General features: G+C 38.2%; 2 protein-coding genes across 2 annotated transcripts in view; both read left to right on the top strand.

Moving 5' to 3' along the window:
• Nucleotides 1-11,959, top strand: part of LOC122843348 (CMP-N-acetylneuraminate-beta-galactosamide-alpha-2,3-sialyltransferase 1-like) — a 79,320-nt gene extending 67,361 nt beyond the window's left edge. Inside the window, exons 4-7 of the mRNA XM_044138014.1 lie at nt 4,816-4,995; nt 6,221-6,266; nt 6,368-6,487; nt 7,717-11,959. Of these exons, the coding sequence (XP_043993949.1) occupies nt 4,816-4,995; nt 6,221-6,266; nt 6,368-6,487; nt 7,717-7,890 (520 nt within the window). The 3' untranslated portion in view covers nt 7,891-11,959. The remainder of the gene's footprint in view (nt 1-4,815; nt 4,996-6,220; nt 6,267-6,367; nt 6,488-7,716) is intronic.
• A 755-nt stretch (nt 11,960-12,714) lies between these two features.
• Nucleotides 12,715-23,456, top strand: part of LOC122843333 — a 705,002-nt gene continuing 694,260 nt past the window's right edge. The window contains exon 1 of the mRNA XM_044138001.1: nt 12,715-13,013. Within this exon, the coding sequence (XP_043993936.1) occupies nt 12,968-13,013 (46 nt within the window). The 5' untranslated portion in view covers nt 12,715-12,967. The remainder of the gene's footprint in view (nt 13,014-23,456) is intronic.

The following is a 23,456-nucleotide window of genomic DNA, read 5'->3' as shown; positions in this document are numbered from 1 at the left end:
ATCTTTCCTGTCACTACGGAACAAAGAGTCAGAACTGTCGCTTGAAAAGCTTTTTGGAAAAAGTTCCGCTAATACCAGTCATTTTAGGTTGCAATGATCACAGGACGATGTGCTTCATTAGTTTTCCTCTTCACAGAGCTTTTTGTCTCTATCTGAAAAGTTTAAACTGATATTTTTATTCCCCCCCCACGTGAAGTGTGAAAACTTGTGGCCGATATTTAAATTGCTACCTTTCAGCAACAACTTTCCTCTTGCGCTCGTCAAAAATATCCACGTCTCACTGTCACATCACAGTTAGCTATTAGTGTTGTTGTTGTTTTGTTTCTTTTCTTCACCGACTCGTTGTTTGCTACACCACAGCAGTCCCTTTCCGTCTCTTTGTGTTTTCAGCTTTAACCTGCCTACTGAGCTGTCGCGCTGCACAATAGATTAATCATTTTATTAAAATTCAATTTGGTGTTTAGTCATGAGCGTGACCCTTGTCTCACAGGAATATTCATTAACAGTAACTGACAACAAACTCGGCAGTCATCAGAAGGAGACATAATGTGCGACTCCAAACAAGAGACAGGAATCATCTGTGAGGGTGACGGCTGAACGAACGAGCGGCTAACACGTTAGCCAGGCAGCTGGGCTGCAGTTTAAAGACTCAATTTAGCCGTTTGGGCCTTAAATAAAATACAGGACAAATTATTCATCAACAAAGAAAGGTGAACAAACTGACGCAGGTTTGTGCGTCAGAGTTGTTGTAGTGATGTTTGTTGTTGTGTTTTTTTCCTCTAAAGTGAACACAGCAATGTTTTTTTGTTGTTTTTTTTAAATCCAATTTGTTTGTCATCAGATGAGTATGATGTGAGCCGGTGTAGATGGGGCGGGGGGAGAAAATACGTTTTTGCAACAAAAAAACAAAAAAAAATCCCAGGAATTTTGAGATTAATCTTAGAAGGTTTCTACAAAAATAGTGGACATTTCTGTGCTTGTAAAGTTGAAAATCTTATTTAAAAAAAAAAGAGAGAAAGCATGAAAATTTCAAACCTTGAACATTTTTGACTTTTGGAAAGTTTCAACTTTTGACTTTTTTTTTTTCTAGAAAATCTCTGAGTAGTTTCTAAATTTCTGAGTTTTTTTTCTAGCAGGTTTTTGACTTTTTGAGCTCAGAGATTTCCATCTTTATTATTTCTTCCTCTGGATTGTACAGGTTGCAAACACCTGCATTTGACTCTTGATAACTTCCATATACTTTCACAACAAACCGCCAGCAAACCCAATCATTTCTCTGGACCCATGTCTCTGCTGAGGGAGGAATAAAACCCCTACCAGCCCTGGTTTTGTTCTTTCAACCCTCTGAACTTTATGATTCCATAAATCTACTGTGCAAACGGCTACATCAACGCTTTCACCGCAGCTAAAGCTGGAATCGCACAAAGAGAACCCTTCCAAATCACATCTCTCTATTTCAGAGGCATTTATGTTCCCTGAATTTTTTTTTGTTGCCGTTTTGTGGGTTGAAAATCTCTGTTTCCAGTGCATAAGAAATCCAATTTATTAGCTCCGAAGGGCCAGAACATCCATTTATTTAGTTTCAAGTCCGTCTGCCGTGAGTATTTTTCTCGAGCCGGGGCAGAGAAGCAGACGGCCGAGGTGATGTAGTTGAATATTGATTGAACCAATTTAAAATATCTGCCTCCTTAAAGCAGTCGAAACACACACACACACAGACGCAATTAAGTGAATAAGCATTCCACAGAGTCCACTTATCAACACAAGTCCACATCTCTTAGTGCCCTCAGAGACGGGAGTTATTCTTGCATTGACCCCTCTGGCAGGAAGCAGAAGGATGCGCGTGTTCTTCGACGGAGCTCTAAAAGCAGGAAGGTGAAGAAAAATTCTCGGTAATTTCCATCCGTCAGCTTCAAATGAGTAACATTTCAGTGGCTCTGAGACGAGAATAATGGAAAGATTTAACAAAGAAGGCTCGACACCGACTCACAGTGAAGGTTTTTGAAAGAAAAACACAGATTGTTTTCTTTTGCATTTCATGGCTGGCAGAGATTTGCAATTACACAACTAAAATTCCTTAGTTTTCAACTTGTTCCGTCAGCAGAGGTTGACGCACCTTAAGTTCTCTGAAAAAGCTTAGTGAACATGTCAAACTCGAGGCCCCGGGGGCCAAATCTGGCCCGTAGCAGCTTTTTATGTGGCCCTTTAAACTCCTAATTACACCAATAAGTCCTTCCGGTTTTTCACAAATCTGCAAAAATTCACACAAAATCAACAAGTCTCCACATTTTTGTTCTTTAATTTTACTGCACTTTTTTTTTTTTTTTTTTAATTGCTCAAAAGCATTGAGTTGAAGTGACGGCTGCCTCAGCCTTACTGGATGTCAGGTTCGAATTGATAATGTGAGTAATAAAAAGCCACATTTAACATCATACATTGGCGCAAATATGGTAAAAATTCATCATAGATATTTCCAAATTGGCACTAGGAAATCTGCAAATTTGATTGCAAAAAAACGAGAAACATTAAAACAATCACAAAATCCTGGAGGAATAGCTATTTATTGATAATTTAATATTTTAACAATTTAATTGGTTTTATCAATATATTCTGGTACAACCAGTCCTTCAAGAACATTCCGATTTTTGATGTGGCCCAAAGTGAAACTGAGTTTCACGCCCCTGCCTTGGCGCCATCACTTCACTCTTTTACACAGGCAAAAACTACGCCGAGGCGTGAACCCAGCAGCGGTTGGTCAGTCATTACTGACCGCCCTACTGCTGGTGGACGGTCAAAATGAAAAGCGCTATACAAGTCCAGTTAGGACTGCCGTGTCTTTGCCTTCATGCTCCACCAGATCTTTGGCTGCTCTTGCAAACTGTCGTTTGTGATGCGTCTGTGTGTTCAGAGACAAAAGTTAAATCATCAAGAAAGCCCAAAATTGCTGTTAAAATCTCCAAAATGAAGTTTTGTAATCTTGCTAAAGTGGCATTCCTAAGCTTTGTGTTTAATTACATTTCTCCCATCTTTGATGTTCCATGTTCCCAGTCCTGCTGATGTTCATTTTGCTACCTCGTCGAGGTTTGCTGCAATAACTCTCCACCTCTGGCTTTATACCTCTTTTGACAGCACCAAGTCTGTTGCGCGGATACAACCATATCCTTTGAACGCAAGAATGGTTGGAGGAATGTGACATATTGAACTTGTCATCAACAATAAATAGCCTTGGCCAATGATGCCTCTCACCAGCGGTTGTTCTGACAGGCACAGGCTGAAAATGTCAGGTTGTTATATAGCTGTCGTCTCGGACTCGGTAATGAGGGAGATGATACCACTCAGGCCAGAGCTCCCAAATAGGTAACGCTAGTCACACCAGGCGGGTCAGACTCGTGTTTCGGGCTTTGTGTGTCACTTCCTACTTGTGACCGAAGCCAGCTGCCATTGTCAAACTGTATTCCCGCCAATTACTGTCCCAGTTTGAGAGAAAATTGTTGGACAATGATAGGGACGCCTCGGCTGAGGTAATTGCCTGGCTCCATACGGACGCTGGATTGTACAGAGTTGCTTTTTGGGGTGGTGGGACAAGGTGATGAAGGGCAATTTAAGCATTTTTCTCTTTTCTGTCTTGTATTTTTTTTATTTTTTTTTATCTCAAATCTGTGGCTCTGCTTATATTAGAAGTATCACACCAGTGTAACTTTTCTACATTTTACTATGCGACAACCACAAGGTTTTCAGAGATTTTATGTGCTGGAACTACAAAAAGTAGCGCACAATTGTGAAGGAGAATAATGCATGTATCATATCTTCTGTACATGGTTGCAAACTTTTGTTAAAAAGAGAAATGTTGTCTGCTTCTGTGTTCAACCATCTTTATCACAATCCACTTCTGGCACAGTCTCTTAACGGCACGCAGCAAATTTGGCAGAGTTAAATCAACACTGTGCTGAGTAAGTTTAGCACTCGAAAGGGTTCAAATAAAACCAATCTCTTGTTGAAATAACTTTGAAAGAGTTAAATTACGCAATACCAATTCTGAAAAGGACAAACTAGACTCTCCACAGTTGCTGTGTTTCCTTTGACTATATAATTGCGTATATGTTTTGAGTTCTCAAGAACTAAATGCTAACTGCAACTCTGAAATGCTCTCAGACCATTTTGTCTGCGGCTGCATTTCCATTGACCATAAAACTGTGCAAATTGGAGTTACGAAAATACATTTGTTTAATGGAAGTGCACCAATTTTGAAAAACCTCAAGTCTTTTCCAATCAAAAGCTTTTGCGCCGGGAAATGTGTGTATTTTTGCAAAGCTGCAATAAAAACACTTCCTTCGCATCACGTCAGTTTACAGCTGCAGCGAAAGGTAGTTCTGCAAGGTGTTGGAGAGAAGAAAAAAAAAGGGATGGAACTCTATTTCCAGATTTTATGGGGTAAAAAAACGGTAAAAATCTCCTATTTTGTGTTGGCATCTCACATCAAACTGCAAGCAAGATTAAAGATTGGGGTTATAACGCAAGAAAATGTTAAGAAAAAAATGAAAACGCCCAAGGGGAACATTCTGCTGTGTTTCATATCTCTTTAAGTAATTTAAGCAAGTTGGAGGGAATCTTATTAAGTAAGACACAAACTCTTTTTCTGAGGCCTGCTTGTGTATTTATTTCCCATCTTTGATAGTTAAAGACTCGCTGAATTGTCCAGGGACACAGGAAGATGACAAACTGGATCCATAAATGTGGGGGGGGGGAATAAAGGAGCGAGATGTGAGAGAAACGGCTCTTACATGAAGGATGTTTTGTTTTTGTCTGTCCCTCCAGGATGAACCAGGCTCCCACCAGTGGATTCGAGGAGGATGTCGGAACGCGCACCACTCACCATGTCATGTACCCAGAGAGCGCCGTAGACCTGGACAACAACACCAGCCTGGTTCTGATCCCGTTCAAGACTCTGGACCTGCAGTGGGTCATCAGTGCTCTGACCACTGGCACCATCACACAGTAAGAGCTGTGGGAGAAGCTAACGCTCCACTGAGCTACGAGTTGGTTTTCAAATATGAGCAAAAGATAAAAGTGTGGCGTGAAAGTCAAACCCAGGAAATTGGCATCAGCTAAATTCAGCGTCAACAGATTAGAAATCAGGTTGGAATCAGTTTCTATGCGTCTGTGTTTGGTGTCATCACTGGAAAAGCAATAAGGCAACATGTGTAACAACATGATCAGCAAAAATTGAGTAGGTTTATTCATCCTACATTTTTTTAAATTTCTTTATTTTTGCTTTGTTTCAAGTTTTTGTTATATTGAATATTTTACAGGTAGTCATTAAGTAAAACAAAAATGTTTGTTTTTCTCTCTCGGGTTAAAAAAACCAACTAGTTTTCATTACCCTCTGTCTCTCTGCCGAGCTGCAGAGGCATTATCATGCATGCTGCATGTGTCTCACTCCCAGAATCATTTCCACTCCTCTAACACCAGATTGCCATCCAGTCACACTCTCCTGCTTTTCCTATCCGTCTCTTTGCCACAACAAGAATAATCACTTTGATTACCGTATTATTTTGCCGTCTTCTTCTTCTTCTTTTCCTGTACATTTCACCTTTAGCCGCTTCTCTCTCACTTACCCGCAATCATTAGCTTAACTGCCGGACACACAGGAACAAAACAGAATCCATCATGTTAGATGTTAGATGGTGGGAGTTTCCGAGCAAACGTGGCTCATAACTGCAGAGTTGCGCCGCTGCCAGAGTAATCCGTCTGCATCATTAAATTTGAACTCCGCCGGCAGAGATGTCGGCTTCAGTCCGGCGGCCTTCGGGTCGCTGCGAGTTTTGCCGCGTTTTCAGTGAAGCTGGGCTCCGCGTGTCGAAGGACGCAGGACTATTTGTCCACATTTGCATACCGAGAAGACATTTTTCATGCTAACTAAACATGGGCTCAGCAGCAGGTGCCGCACACACACCTTTCTATTTAAATATTTAGTGTCTACATTTGGAGCGTCACACCAGATGCTCTCGTGTAAAAAAAAACAGAAAAGACGAAAGAATGAGCTTTACTTTGGTATCTGGATTTAATTAGCTACTACATTCGCTTAATGAAGAAAGACAGTGGACGTTCATTTTATTCACCATCTGTCACTTTTGAATGAAGCCATTTAGATGTGTTATTATTCTGGAGCTCTTGCTCAAAAAGAGGAATATGACTTTGTGTGTATGTATGTCTCTTGCAGCACATATTTACCAGTTAGGTCCAGGATAAAGGCGAACAAAGATAAGGTGAGCTTAAATATTCTTATTAAACGTGTTTTCTTGATTAAAAACGCAATATAACTGAGTCTTTGTTTCTGCTTTATTTTTATTTTTTTGTTTTATTTCAGGTGTTAATTTATAGTCCAACTTTTTTCAAATACGTCCACGAGTCGTGGCTCGAAGGTCACGGTCGATATCCGTCGACTGGCTTCCTCAGCCTGCTGCTTGCTCTCCACATATGTGACGAGGTGAGCTCCACTTCTCCAGTCCAGCAGCATCATCTGTCTGTACAGTGCTGTTCTCACATAATTCATTTTTTTTTGTCCAACAAAGGTAGCTAAAATAATATGGATCTGGACTGAGCTACACTGCTTTCCAAAAGTATTTGTACCGCTTGGACCTCAGTAATGGCACCGACTGCGAATGACGTCACGTTTGCTCTTTAATTTTTGCTAGCAGGCTAGTTGCACAGCTGTTGGGACAAACAGTAACATTTGAAATGCGTGTGACTTTGGAAGACGACGACGTTCCAGCATACTTTGTCAAGGAAACGGGGTGTGGAACAACTTAAACATTTGTTGTGATTGTAGAAGTGAGCGGAAAGAAGGCAGTGTTGGTTGCTAGCATATAGTAATCTAGTGCTAGCAAACATTCGATAACTCTGACCAGGAACTTGAGCAATACCCAAGTTCATGTTCAGGAATAGAGGTGGGTAAAAAACATTGATTTATCAATGCACTGCAATAAATTTGTTTCTTCTTCAACATACCCTGGTAAAAACCAGCCCCTTGTTCTATGTTTCACGTCGCAACGGGAGTCTGGAGTCTTAACTATTGAGAAACGATTACTTCTTGGAGGCGTGGACTCTGTTAAGGTTGGAAATTTTACCCAATCGCTACCATTTAGCTGTGACGTATGTAATGCTCCAGTTTAATGCTAAGAAACTTAGCAGAAATGGCCAACACTCAATATTTGGTAGCATGGCCAACACGGACTGAATGACTTCGTTCACTTCCTCTGCTGTCATTGCTTCAATTCTAAAGCAGCGCAGAAACTCAATGCTGTCATTCACAACTTCTTCTTCTGTTCGCTGATTGGCGCTGCTGAAATTCTTTGGTAGAAATCCAGGTCAATGAGAGAAAGGCCAGATGGAGCTGTGAAGGGAGATGAGAATCGAGTTGAATTGCGTAGAAAGGCAATGACCAAACTACAGTGCGACATGTTAACAAAATTGATGGAAATGAAAAATATCCAAACCTGATTCAAATCTTTGATTGCTGAGAGGCTAACGATCAGGGAAAGCGTTGCCGATATTTTGATGGCGTTGACTTTGTGAGGTTGAACATAAGAGGAGTCAAAAAACTGAACCTTTAATGTAATTTCAAGTCATCGTGTCATAGTTGCATGTTTTCTTGCAATAGCTGAGGGCTATTATTGAAGATTTTACCTTTCATTGGGATTGCCTTTTCTGTTTCAGGTCAGCGTGTTCGGATTTGGCGCCGACCGGTACGGAAACTGGCACCACTATTGGGAGGAGAACCATTTGGCCGGAGCTTTCAGACACACTGGAGTCCATGACGGAGATTATGAATATAATGTCACCTTGCTGCTGGCGGACAAGCACAAAATCCGAATGTTCACTGGCAGATGATACCAATCATGGGATGACCAGCGAATGGACGTCACCGAGCTTTAAATGATAAAAAAAAAAACAAGCAAACAAATAAAATACTAATTTTATTGTGTCTGCAAATATGTCTGCTTGACCTCTTTTATACTGGCCGGTTGTTTCTTATTAGCTGGAGCTGCTGTCACGGTAATTAGAAACCAATCAAGCTTTCTGTCAAACGGACGTTTCATTGAGGAGACAAAAAGCAACACTGCCGCTTTCCAGAAGCTCCGTTCCACCGCAGACTGAGCAGCCAGGAGGGAAGTAAAGATGCATGCCATATTAAAATGCCAATGTCACACGATTAAACGTTTCCCTCTGTTTTCTTTTTGTTTTTTCCTAACCAACTTTAATGTTTTGTTCTTTCTGTCTGACTTTCTCTGGAGTTCTTAAGCCCTTGTGTTAATGAAATTGAAAAGAACAAAGTCGTTCGGTCAGCAGCAGAAAGACAAAGTGCTGCATTATACTCCTGATGTATGCGTACGGAGGCCTGAATTGCTAAAAAAAAAAAAAAGCCCATTTTTTGAAGCTGCTAAGCCCTGCGTTTAAAACTAGTGTCAGAACCCTATTGACTAAGGTGTAAATCTTATTCATAAATCGACACAATGTGAGAGTCGAGGCGTCTTGGTTTAATGGCCATCATGACAAAGTCTGGGTTGTTTTTATTGCGCCGATCAATTCTTGCATTACTCATTTCCATCACGTTGCTCCTTGCTCGTGTCCTTGCAGACGTTTGACGATCGAAGATCATTCTTAAACTTAACCCCCAAGGACCGCATTTTATTACAATATGACATTCATAAAATATATATTTATACATAAAACACCCACTGGGCTGCAGCCAGCCTTCAAGAATAAATGATGTTGTTAGCCTTCAAACATATTGTTATCCAAACTGGGAACACTTCCATCAAACAAACATATATATATATATATTTTTTTTTTTCCAAAAAAATGTTTTCCAATTTTAAAATACAATCTAAAAAGAAATGCATTTACATACATAGAAAAGTCATTTGTCCTGTTGGTTGTTTGATTGGCTTAAACTTTTATTAATCAGACATTTTTCAGTGATTAGTCGCTTACTACCATGAAGATGTGAGTTGAACTTCAATATTGACGTTGATTTGGTTTTAACTGCTCTTGGATCCTGTCTGGGCTTAGCCTTTAGCTCTTCCAAACAAACGTTAGCCTGTTGATGTTTTGGTATTTCCATGACTCTTGGATGTCAGATTTAAGTTTAAAAATATGAACTAGGGGCGTGCTGTGGTGGCGTAGGGGATAGCGTGACCCACATTTGGAGGCCTTCAGTCCTCGACGCGGCGGTTGCGGGTTCGATTCCCAGACCCGGCTGATGTTTGACGCATGTCTTCCCCCCTTCCTGTCAGTCTACTTTCGAGTAAGGGACACAAGAGACCACAAAAGACCCCCTGGAGGGGAATGACCTAGAAGATTTATTGAAGTTGAAATTCCAACTAGGAATAATGGAATAATCCAAAAGGAATAGTAATGTTAGCATGCTAGCATGTTAAACAGAGCTAGAGAACACTTAAAAATGCATTAAACTGAGTGAAAATTTTAACCTGCTGCTTGGAAGTCAGAATAGCCATGTTGGGGGTCGGGGGGATAAAAAGTGTAGAACACACCGGAAAATTTTAATTTTGACTTGGAAAGTCAGAGATTTCTCACCAAGCCCCGATCTCAAAATCCAACATGGCTGCCACACTTTCTAAAGATGCTTCATGTAATACCGAAAGTAATTTCCCTATTGTTTATGGCACTTCTGACCATTTATATGTCATTCAGTGACATTCTGAATGACATAGATCAGAACTATTCATACCCCTGGCATATTTAGGTATAAAGTACTCTTAATCTTACTTTCTTCTGATTATAATTAGCATAGACGCACTGGAGAAGCCATGCTCGTCTCCCAACTTGAATCTGACAAAGAATGTGTGGAGGGAGTTAATGATTAGGGTGATGGAAAAGAGGTTTTTCCAACCTTAAATATAAGCTCCAGCAGACATGGAGCTTATATCGTCATAAAACATGCAAAAATAAAAACTGGAATACAATTATAATAAGCATTCGCTGCAAAGACAACAGTCTTCCATGAATTATTGAGAAAGGTGTAAGTAATTTTCAGCAAGGCATATTTTTAATTCAAACTAATTGAAAAGACATTTTATAAGATATTTATACTTCTTTCAGTTTTTTATTTCTCCTTTGAATAAATATATCTCTCCTTCCCTATCAGAAATTATCTTCTTATTTGAATGAATGTTAAGTCTCATTGTACCAGGGGTATGAATAGTTTTGGGCTTACCTGTGTTTACCAACATGTTCCTTTGGTAAATAAAAATGCAAAGCAATACGTTGCTGGTGGCCTGTGTTGCTAACATTATACAAATAGCTGATCCCACTGACAGTTTAACTTGGAACTGGAGCAAGGTTTACTGGGTCAAGATGTCATTCCAGCTTCTAAGGTAAACAGAACAAACATTTATATGGAGCTCAATTGGGGCCATAAAGTAAGTTCAAATGAAAAAAATAAACTGAAAAACAAAAAAAAATTGGAATCTCAAAAGTACTTTTGAACTTTTTTTTCCGTTTCAAAAACATTTTTTTTCTGTTTCAGATCTTTTCAGTTTAATTTTTTGGCCCTAATTTAGCTCCATACCCTTAGCTTTGGCTTAGCTACTCTCCTAAAGTCACCATGTTTAAAAATACTTGATGCACTTTCTGGAACAGCTAAATTACTCACCCAGAAGCTATTTCTCCAATGTATGCATCTACTTAGTGTTTGGGCCTTAAGGATAAGAATCATTATGATTGGGTTTCATGTCATATAGCCTACAAAAATATGCCTTATTATTAATAAATATATACAGAGAGAGAGAGTGCAATTTTTATGTACATAGTGACACATTTGGAATGAAAAGTAGATGTAAGTGCCTTCATGGACAGTTTTTGACATTTATTTTACCATCAAATTCAGCTGTGTTCTGATATTTACAAATTTGTAATGTCTATGTTACTGTCTGTTCTAATTCAAATGGTATATGCCGTATAACAATCTAAAAGTTACAGTTAAGATGTCGACATGTTCAGCATCACTCCATGTAGTGGAGGTTTGAAACGAAAATCTACTTGCTAAGCTACTGTATGCATTTAAATGTTCATTTCTCTGCGGTTGAGGGGAATGAAAGCATCCACAGTGGGTTTTTTTTTTCAACAGACTTTTCAGGCACTAAGGTTGGGTGCCATCTCCTGATTGGTTAAAATTTGCTCCATGTGCCTTGAAACCAAACTTTACATTGTGACCTGCTTTACATGTCTTCGCAAATCTGTAGAGTCGTCTGAAGGCTGTTGCTGTTTATTTGTTCTACAGGGAACACTGTCATCTAGTGGACAAGCATCACGTCTATTAACCCTAATAGACGTGATGCAATACAAACTAACTGTAAGCTCTTCATATTTCATTGTCCAACTTTTAAATAATATTTTTGAGTGTTTGAAGTTCATGGATGAAGCAACATGTCAACTCTACTGGCCTGAGAAGGTTCACTGAGGTTGACCCGAGTGGGACAAACACATGATTAAAATTTAAATAATTTAGTTATTCAGCGATCTGTGGATGCCCAGGAAATCTATAAATTGCTTTGAAAGACGTGTGTGGAGGGAGGGGAGTAAATTATTCATATGTCATTCAAAAGACAGATAATTGCTTATAAATAAAAATCAGTATTTTAGATATTATGGTGAGAACTTTGACTGGGTGTCCTTTTGTTCTACAGTGTTTTAAAATCAACATATTCCCTCATTCCTGTGTACATTTCTGAAATGACTTCATCAACCATAATTGGAGAAATTAATTATCATTGTTCGTTTCTCTTTTTGTCATTAATGTATACTACAGATGAATTGTTTAAATAAAATTGTTTGAATTAATGTTTTTGTAAATATATTTTATAAAAAATGGTAGAAATAGAGGTTTCAGCAGAGGGCGGACGGTAGGGGGTGCTATAGCGCCCTCTGGATTAGACATGGCAATCCTTCAGCTCCCCACGCCCCGAAGATAGGGTGTTTATTTATTTGTTTATTTATTTATTTCGATTTAATGAGTAAAAGTTGATAGTCAAGTATTATGAACGATGTAATGCATAAATGAAAAATAAGAATAAAAAATCAGAAAATTGGAAATGACAATGTACTTCTTTTGCATATAATCAGCGAGGAAAAGCCGGGAGCAGCTCCACCAGGTTTACTAGTGTTCTGAAGGTACAGGGCTGTACCATTAAAACATGAAGGACTTAATTTGGAAAAACAAACACGTAGTTTCTCTTAGTTGACATCCGTTTCTTCGGAGGTGGGCTGTATAGGCTTTTGCTGGGCATTACTAGGGGATAGCGCGACCCACGTTTAGAGGCCTCGAGTCCTCGACGCGCTGTCCCGGGTTCGATTCCCGGATCCCACGACATTTGCCGCATGTCTTCCTCTCCTTCCTACTTTCATTTAAGGGACACTAGGGCCCACAAAAGACCCACTGAAGGAAAAAAAAAAATAACAACAACAACAACAAAAATACATGTTATAATTAACATATGTTAATTTGAACGGAAGCTACACTTACAATGACTTATATCAAGATAACAATTCATCATTAAAATATTAACATATGTTTTAATTATATATATTTATATATTTTTTGCATCGTAAGAGTGATTTGTGACTGAACTATGTACTACAACACAAGGTGCCCTGCATGAATCTTTTACTATTTAGCTGGTGCAGTTTGCAACTTCTGTAGTCCAATTTCTCTGACGCACCAGCATTCGTCATTGAGCCTTCGTCAATAAAAGTCATGGAAACGATGTTGGCGTCGGCAACCCTATAAATGACGCTGGCCTTCTGAATTCTTCCCCTTTGCTACGGGACTTTTGAAGGAGACGCCTGAAGGAGCAAAACGCCTCGGAAGGTTTGAACCTGTTGAGAAGTCTACTTTGCAAAACTTGCGGAAGAAGCACTTGCTGAAGAAGCCCAGAACCTGCGAAAGATGGATCCTGGCCAGGAGAAGGACCAGCAGGATGATCAGCTGGAAGGTTAATATCGTTCTTCTACTATTTTTAATAAACAAAAACAAGTTATTACTAAAATAATAACGAATTGTTTAGTTTATTTTGTGTTTGTGTGCATTTTTTTTTTTAAAGAAACACCGCCTGTTGTACAAAAAAAGACAAGTAGCTTTCTTGCTAGCATAGATCTTTCTTAACTAATGAGCCTTTTTCTTAACTGAATTTCCAGGAAATGTCAGGAATGTTAAACTGTGGTGTAGAGATTTAAGAAATATATGTATTTTAGTTAATTATAGTAAAGTTCATGGAATTATTGTTAAATTCTTGAAAAATTATCTTGTTCGTGACCGTTATTTTTTGAAAAATGCTCTGATAAACACTCAGTTTCCATGGATACGCTAAATAAAATACTTTAACAATTTAATGTTACTTTAAAAAACATTTAACAACGTGTATTTTCCCCTTTAATAGCCTGTAATTTAATTGTTTAGTTTAGTTTTGTTATTTTTAAGAAAGGAACATGTAGACCTGTTTTGTTTTTTTGTCATATGCTAAAATCTGCAAATTGATTGAAACAAAGGTGCTGCACTGAGAGTATCAGGTTTAATGACTTTCATGCTTTATTGACGCTAGTGTTCGAGAATAACTGTTACTCTGATTTCAAGAGAGAGAAGAAAGAAGTAAAATTTCTGTCCAGTTGTTGAAAAATTAGCTTGTTTTTGACCGTTTTGTTTTGAAAAATGCTTTGATACAAACTTGGTATCCATGGATACGCCGAATGAAACGCATTGAATATTTAATATTACTTTTAAAAGCATTTTTTAAAAATGTATTTTCCCTATGACAGTCTATCATTTAATAGTTTAGTTTGATTATGTTTTTCAAGATAGGGACATGTTGATCTGGTTTTTTAACATAGCCAGGAATGCTAACATGGTTGAATTGATTTGAAAAAGCTAAAACGATGCTATTTAATCTAACAGTATCAGGTTTGATGACTTTGTAGTCCAATACTTTGGAATTTTGTTGACTTCTTTGAAATATATGACTTTAATAGGTTTCTTTTGCGTTTGTGGGATGAAACTAATTTGTGAGTTAATTTAAATGATTTTTTGTGACTTATGTGTTAGCTTATTGAAATTTGTGGATAAAGCACTAGTGTTTGAGAAAAATTGTTATGCTGATTTTAAAAATAAACAAAGTACAATCTTCGTGTATCTGTACTTTACTTAAGTATATTTAATAATGGATACTTTCGACTTTTTACTCCACTACATTTTTACAGTAAGTATCTGTACTTTGTAAGTCACCCATCGCCTCCTCCTTTCAGTCGCATGAGCTCCCAGACATGCGCAGTAGTTTCCACTAAGCGGGAGATGATTGTGTCTAATCGTCAGTAATAGAATTTCGCTACATAAATCATAAGATTTGGCGACATGTAAAATCAGCAGCGCTTCACTTTCACAGACAGTGGAAACTTCGTCCGACTTTTAGCGTCACTTGGAAAGGAAGCTTAAAGGAAGGTAAGCTATGTGGACGTGATGTTAGCAAAACTAGCTGTACAGAGACACATGGTGCTTCTGCGATGACAAAACGTTGTCAGTCATGCGTTTAATTATTGTGTGGAAGTGTTGTTTTAGGTGTCGCATATATGGGACAACGCTGTGACCAAAATCTGCTATATAGTGATAGTGATGAACATCTGATTCTTCTGGACGGATTTTTACTAAGTCCTACAGGACTGAAGCCTCACTGAGAGCCGTTCTTTGTTCTTGTGACGCTCTGCACACACTGCAGTAGCTATTATTATTTTATTTAATTAAAAAATAGATAGATTTATTTAATTGGCCAATAAACAAAACAAGAACGTGTAGCAGAGCTGCTCATTGCTCTTTGATTGTGTTGGTAACCTGTCATGGTGGCAGACAGGGTGAGAACAGTCATTGTCCTTCTGCCTGGTTACTTCTTGCACCTTGGACAGTACTCATAGTTGAGTGTTGTTTACCATTGGGGCATTGCCTTAATTTCTATGTTTAATGGAGCAGACAGTTGTGGTTTCTGACTTGGGTGATATGGGCGAACATCCAGGGCGGTATCTTTTAGGGATGGTAGGAGACCTCCTCGGATTGTGCCACAGAGATGGAAGCAAAGCAGAATGAAGAAGAGTTTGAATTGATAATGATACTGGTTAAATTTATTTCAGCTCTCAGTATTTAATATCTAGGTGTTTTTATGGGAATGTGGATTTAAGATGTTTCCATCCCTGAAATTATGATGCATAGAATCACAAATCTAAATCTAAACTGTCACAGAGAGTAAACACACTAAAAACATGCTTTATCTGTGGTATTGTTAATTAAAATGGCACATATTTCATGTATTAAAATTAAATATGATAGGTACGCTTAATGATATTGTATTCGAGATTAAGTAATGCATTCAGGAAGTACTTTTACTTTTAATACTTAAGTATTTTTAAAAGCCAGTACTTTTTTACTTTTACTCAAGTAAAAGTGTTAATGTGGTACTTTTACTTTTACTAGAGTACATTTTTGTCCATGTAAATGTACTTTTACTTAAGTACATTTTTTTAGTACTTTATACAATACTGACAAAACGGGAAAACTAACGGAAACGGAAAACTGTTCTTGACCGTTGTTTGTTTTTAAAATGCCCTACCAAAACATATTTGGTTTCCATGGCAATGACAGCATACTTGTAGAAGTTTATTAAGACACTCATGTTCTCACACTGATGATGATGATAAGCTAATGGATTGTAGCCACAGCTGTTATCAAGTCATTGGCCCTTCTGACCAACACCAGCAGGAAAGGTGGGAGAAGAGTCTTGACCAAGGACACAACGACAGAGGCTGGCCATTGCAGGGCAAACTTCTACCACTGTCGCCCCAGTTATAAGCATCATGTGTGTGTGTGTGTGTGTGTGTGTGTGTGTGTGTCGTAGTGATCATCAATCAAAGCTGATTTTCAAATAGAAAATAATGATTCCTTTGTGAAAATCCTCTTTTATGGCTTTAGTGTTCAATTCTTGGCAAACTGGATGGTTCTTTGTCCATATTTTTTGAAAAATGCCCAAACATATTTGGAGTAAAGGCCACTTGTGTCGTTCTGATTATTTAGATCCTCAGTCTTTAGACTCTGATTTTTACAGATGTACATTTCTGCTGTGAGAAATGTACATCTGTACAGTGAGAATGATGGTGCTGAAGAGGAGCCCCCAGCCAAGAGGACCTGGACTTGCGATGATGAAGAGGAACCTGTCCTCTGTCCCTCACAAGGGACGGTACATGAGGATTCTTTTCAGTTATCTCCTGTCTCCAATCCCTCGCCCATGACATTCTGGCTGAATCACTTTTATTCACCCTTCAGCATTTCACCTGAGAATACATCTGAGGATCCCATTCTGTCCTCCCCTGTCTTTAGTCCCTTACCAAGATTGACACGTGAAGGTCCCATTGTGTCAGTTCATGCCATCAGTCCCCCAGTCAGTGAAGATTCTGTTTTGTCATCCCCTGTCTTCAGTCGTCCACGAAGCACAGAGTGTGAAGATCCCATTGTGTCTTCCCCTGTCGTTAGTCCTTCACCATCCACATACTGCAAAATTCCAAGTGTGTCCTTCCCTTGCATATGTGTGTGGATGAAGTCTCAAATGGACAAAGAAGAGGAACCAAGGCCTTCAACATCTGGAATTGGATCTGACAGATTTAGAGAAAGAGTGACTTCCAGACAAGAGTGGTTTAGACCTCACTACGACTTGTCAAGTGACTCTGATTAGACTGGGGTCTTGAAACGCTGAAGACCTTCCTGAGAAGTCCTGTTAAGATATCATAATTTCTCTGTTGGTTTTGTTAAAGCCAATGGTTTCTAGCAGGACTGAGGAATCCTGAGGTAGCGTCTTGGACCGGGGTTTTTCTTTTACCCACTGCTAGATTTTTCATTTTAGATGTTCAGGATTCTAATCGCGGTGCTCTCTAATATAGTAATTAGAGAGCACCGCCTGTTCCTCCATTAATCCACTCTCCCAGATTTAATCTTTCAGGTTTTAGCTGCTCATCGCTGGATTCTTTCCTGGTTCTCCATGTGGTTCCTGTCCTCGTGATTCCTGCTTGTAAGTTTTTGTATTCCACAACACATAATACTGCTGGCCTCCTCCTGGCATTGGGGACCATCAGCTTTGCTAAATAAACATAGAAAGAAATTCACTATTAGTAGAAAGTGTTAATCTATATAGAGTTAAAATTTACATTAAGTATGGAAAGTTTACCGGATAAAATTTAGTATTAGAGACCAAATTAAAGCATTTAAGAAATCAGAAGAGAGAGGAGAACATAGACAAAATTTATGATTGAGGGATTTAATTAAGAGCTTTTATCCAGAGGGAAAGTACAGAACAGGAGAGTATGTGGAGTAAAGATGAACTTTTAATCTGATTTTATATGGCCATATTTATGTGTTGCAACACAGAAAGATCACAAAAAGAGAATCGACATTAAAAAATGCAGACACTAGTCTCTGATCCCAGGTCCAGACTTCTCAGATCTCTGATGTTCTGATCATCCCAGGTTGGATCTCGTGAACCTGCAATCCTCCACCTTCAGCACCACCAGTCAGGTGGAGGAAGATAAGAGAACCCAGTTGACGAAAAAAGTAAGAACATTTCTATCTACACAACATAACTAAACATTTCAGATGGAGCTGCATAAAGTTGAGTTGATAATTAGAATCTGGTTCTGTCTGCTGTCCATGATTACTTTCCTCTTTAACTCTGTTGTCTTTTCTCTTTATTTCATTTCTCCGTCAACTCATGTCACATGACTTGAGTCATGTGACATGAGTCACATGATAATTAATAATTAAAGCAGAAGACCTGCTCCACCTGCTGTTCTACTGGTTGTAACAGATTGTGGAAAAGGTGAGGACCTGATGATGACTTGATCAAAAAGTCTCCTTCAATCATCTGTTATTTAGACTGAATGTGTGTCTGATTATGTAGAAACATAGAAAACCCAGCACTAGTTTCTGATCCCAGATTCAGATTGTGCAGATCAATAATGTCTCTGATCATCAGGTTGGATCTCCTGAACCTAGACATGGCAATCCTTCAGCTCCACACGCCCCGAAGATAGGGTGTTTATTTATTTCGATTTAATAAGTAAAAGTTGATAGTCAAGTATTATGAACGATGTAATGCATAAATAAAAAATCAGAAAGTTGGAAATGACAATGTACTTCTTTTGCATATAATCAGCGAGGAAAAGCCGGGAACACTAGTAAACCACCAGGTTTACTAGTGTTCTGAAGGTACATGGATGTACCATTAAAACATGAAGGACTTAATTTAGAAAAACAAACACGTAGTTTCTCTTAGTTGACATCTGTTTCTTCGGAGGTGGGCTGTATAGGCTTTTGCTGGGCATTACTAGATCTTAGATGTGGCAATGTTTCTGTGGCACCAAAGAACGGAAGCTACAATTATAACACCTTACAATGACTTCTATCAAGATAACATTTCAACATTAAAATATTATCACATGTTATAATTGGGCGTGCTGTGGTTGCGTAGCGGATAGCGCGACCCACGTTTAGAGGCCTTGAGTTCTCGACGCGGCTGTCGCGGGTTCGGTTCCCGGATCCGTCGACATTTGCCGCATGTCTTCCTCTCCTTCCTACTGTCATATAAGGGACACTAGAGTCCACAAGAGCCCCCTGGAGGGGAAAAAACAACAACAACAAAAATACATGTTATAATGTTAATTTGAACGGAAGCTACAATAACTTATATTAAGATAACAATTCATCATTACAATATTAACATATGTTTTAATTATATATATTTTTATATTTTTTGCATCGTAAGAGTGATTTGTGACTGAACTATGTACTACAACACAAGGTGCCCTGCATGAATCTTTTACTATTTAGCTGGTGCAGTTTGCAACTTCTGTAGTCCAATTTCTCTGACGCACCAGCATTCGTCATTGAGCCTTCGTCAATAAAAGTCATGGAAACGATGTTGGCGTCGGCAACCCTATAAATGACGCTGGCCTTCTGAATTCTTCCCCTTTGCTACGGGACTTTTGAAGGAGACGCCTGAAGGAGCAAAACGCCTCGGAAGGTTTGAACCTGTTGAGAAGTCTACTTTGCAAAACTTGCGGAAGAAGCACTTGCTGAAATACGCACTTGCTGAAGAAGCCCAGAACCGGATCCCTTCTGCGTTGTGCATATTATTAGTTGTTAGTCAGGCCGTGACTCGATTTGTCTTGTATCGATTTATTCTGACGAAAATATTAAACAGAAAAACAATCGTGTTACAAGCTGCCCGCTCCAAGTCCTCTCCCGCAGGACATGACAAAAGGGCGGGATAATGTCTAACAACATTAAACAAAATAAACCTTTTTTACACAACATACCTGACGAAAATATTAAACAGAAAAACAATCGTGTTACAAGCTGCCCGCTCCAAGTCCCACACAAGCAAAAATACATAACAGAAATTAACTTAATAAATCTATAAATAAACTGGATGCATTTAGATAGAAAATAAATAGGACACACCTCTCCCGCAGGACAACATGACAAAAGGGGAGGGCCTAAGGGACGCAAACCTTTTAAAGACAAAACCATAGAAGAAGAAATAAAAAGGAGGGGCTACCGTTCTTAAAGTAACACGTTCAAAACAATGACAGCTTTTCGGTCAGGTAGAGAACAATACAAACAACCAAAAAAAGACATTTTGTGTAATTATAACATAAAACCAGGTTACACCCAGAACCGGCGAAAAATGGATCCTGGCCAGGAGAAGGACCAGAAGGATGATCAGCTGGAAGGTTAATATCGTTCTTCTACTATTTTTAATAAGCAAAAACAAGTTATTACTAAAATAATAATGAATTGTTTAGTTTATTTTGTGTTTGTGTGCATTTTTTTAAAGAAATACCGCCTGCTGTACAAAAAAAGACAAGTAGCTTTCTTGCTAGCGTAGATCTTTCTTAGTTAATGAGCCTTTTTCTTAACTGAATCAATAATGTCTCTGATCATCCCAGGTTGGATCTCCTGAACCTGCAATCCTTCACCTTCAGCACCACCAGTCAGGTGGAGGAAGATAAGAGAACCCAGTTGACAAAAAAAGAAAGAAAATATATTTTTACCCAACTAACCATTTAAAATATGGATAAAATTGAGATCACTTTCATGACTGACAGTAACCTAAATGACAGAAGAATATACATTTATTCTGTCCATGTATATTCTCTTTGTTTAACCCTGTTTTCTTTTCTCTGCATTTCATTTCTCTGTCAACTTATGTCACACGATTTGAGCTGCTGATCTACTGGTTGTGACAAATTGTGGCGAGGTGATGCCTTGATGATGACTTGATCAGATACGGTGGCCAACAAGTGCAAACGTGCAGCAAACAGTGAAACGGCGCAGAAAAAGTGAACAAAAAGATCTTTTTATATTTCCAAACTGAGCTTGCTTATACCGTCACTGAAGCCAAAAATATGTTTCCTCCATTTTCTCAAGTGACACGTTGACTGGTCAAGTGAGAAGTGTGTTGCTCCGTAGTTTAATTTAACACTGAAACCATTTGTGTTTTGTGTTTATAAGATGATTCTATATTGCAGGATAAATCAGATATTTACTGAAGGTGCAGTATTACGTATTTTCTACTATCCTCGTATATTGAGTGCAGTCTTTTATTTGTCTTTGAAAAAATGAAAAACTACGTGAAGACCAGAGACGGGAATAGATGCAACCAATGATCTGACAAAAAGAAATCTCCTGGACCGAGACAGCATGACTAACTACCACAACTTACAGCTGCATTTTTAACGTTTTTTCCGTCTCTTTTCTTTGAGTTCTGGTTTTCTAAACATTTGTTATGGTTTTGTGTTTTCATATGGTGTAATTAGCAAGCCATACATCGTCCACATGCTTTTCTTGCATGCTTTTCACGATTGTAAAGACATAAAACAACAGACATTATGTACAATCAGTACACACATCCATAGATTCTCTAGAAAAACTAATTCTGGTGACGATATCAGTGGAGGCTGCAAAAACACAAAATCTTACAAAGTACTTTTGATCTAGTTTCTAGTGCAAATATCTTAGTACAACTCATTTACAAGTAACTTTTCAACAAGATGCAGTAGATAGTTTTAAGTCAATATTGATGGAAAAAGTAGTAGTTCCACTGGCAGATTATTTCAAAATATAACTTTGCATGAATTTATTTACGATCTTGTACGTGTTTTTTCTTCTCTCTTTTTTTTTTTGACAGTGCAACATGCCAAATGCCATAGCAACACGCCTGATCAAAAAGCCATTCCCAGCTACAGAACAAACAGCCTCACAGCATACGGTATTATAGCTTTGATGGGAAGTCACAGAGGAGAAAAAAGACAATGAGACGGGATGAATCCACAGAGGAGCATCCTCTGTAAGAGGCTTGGAACAGGTGCATTGGTATCTTTAGAATCGCATAACTGCAGTGTCTACAGTTTGATTCAAGCAGAGTGGGCTGTATGTGTCCTACATACAGCCCACGCAACGGCGTATGAAAGCCATGGGCATGAAGGGTAATCCTGAAAGCATCACCACTTTAGTTTGAGATTGGAAAAATTGCTACTCTTAGAAAGTAATGTTCCGTTCTCGGAGTGCTTATCTAACACGTAAGAAGTAGAACTTTTACCCTGAACTGAATAAACCGCGGAGGTGTCCATTAGGTGTGAAGGTATCTCCCTGTGTTTAAGGCCAGGAGGGTCTTTTCTGTATTTTTTAATGCGTTAGTGTTTTAAATGCAATGCGGTCTCCTGAACTAAACAAGACAGTGTTTAAAATGCCAATATGCCCCTCCGGTGCAGTAAACTTTTACAAAGGTTATAAAATGCACCAAGTGTTAAGAGTCTCATTCTGCCCAATTATTATGCCCCTGATAAACATTTCACAACCCTCCTAATGGCCCCAGAGAGAATAAATACAGCACAGAACATTCACGTTGGTGCTGAGCTTTCTGTTTTTAATGAGTAGTTTTGTCACCAAATGCTTTCTACTCATTTGAAATGCTATAAATGTTGGCCATAAGGTGTCGTTTTAGGAAATAAATCCAAACTCTTTCACAATTTCTCTCTCAGTGTATCCCTACTTAAAATATATTCGATTTCCTTTTTGGCTGTACAGCTGGTACAAATGCAGATTCCTTAGTCGTTCCTTTTTTAAACGTTGGTATTAATTATTTGCAAGATTCATCCAAGCCAATTATCTGTGATGTAATTTTTATTTTTATTTTTTTACATAAATGTAGTTGGATATAATTTGACAAATTGACATTTTTGGATGAAAGTTTCCACATAGAATGAAACCCATTTGTCATACATTTTCAATTGCACAATCTAACTCAGTGTTTCCCAACCCCGGTCCTCAAGGCACACTGTCCTACATGTTTTAGAGGTTTCCGTGCTTTAATGTGCCTGATTCAACTGGTTGCAGTTCAACAAACGCCTGTTAATCAGTCATCAATTGAAATCAGCTGAATCAAGGAAATACCTAAAACATGCAGGGCAGTGTGCCTTGAGGACCAGGGTTGGGAAACACTGATCTAACTCAAATGTTATATTGTTGTGTTGCTAATACAACTAATATTTTGTAGTTTAAGCTTAGCATGTTTTAAGTTGCGTTGTGTTGCCTTACTTTGCAGTAAGCAAAGGAAACTAACTCCAATTCACACACATACAAGCAGTAGCAAACTTATTCAGGCAAAGGCACAAAAGATTACTATATGCTGTATTAGCATAATATAGCATATATCATATACAGCAAAAAAAATTATACTATCAAAGTCAATAAAAACAGTTTGAGATTGGAATTTCTTAGGATGTAATTTACAACAAACACTCGGCCACACTGTCTCATTTCAAACATATATATGTTTATATATTTTAAACATATAATCTGATGTTTAAAATATAACATCAGATTATATATTTTAAATTACAGGAACAATTAAAAATAAGCAAATACTAAGTTCATTGGAACCTTTGGGGAACATTTCCTAAATGTCCTCAAAAAATTATAACAATAACAAGAATTAACAAGACATGAAAAACTGGAAACAGAAATTAAGATTTTAAAAAAAGCAAGTAGGATATAGAAACACATCTGAGTTTGATGCAAAAGTTCATGTAAGAGTATAGAGTGCACAATTGTACAGACAATTTTCACTTGGCTGCCATTTTTGTTATAAAGCCCCTTTTTTGATCTTGTGTAACATTTTTATTTTCGTAAGAACGTGTGAGCTTACCTGTAGCTAAGTCATAAAAATCAACATTTACAGCATAGGAATATATCTTTGTGTGTGGAGTTAAAATATATTTTCAAGCTTCTGAATTCAATTCCTAAAATTCTGAAATTACTGAAATAAATGAACTTTTTAATGCTAATTTATCAA

The sequence above is a fragment of the Gambusia affinis genome, linkage group LG14 (assembly GCF_019740435.1).
Source record: "Gambusia affinis linkage group LG14, SWU_Gaff_1.0, whole genome shotgun sequence".
In the NCBI taxonomy this organism is placed as follows: domain Eukaryota; kingdom Metazoa; phylum Chordata; class Actinopteri; order Cyprinodontiformes; family Poeciliidae; genus Gambusia; species Gambusia affinis.
The sequence above is the reverse complement of the archived record's forward strand: the minus strand, read 5'-3'. Positions and strand labels throughout refer to the sequence as shown.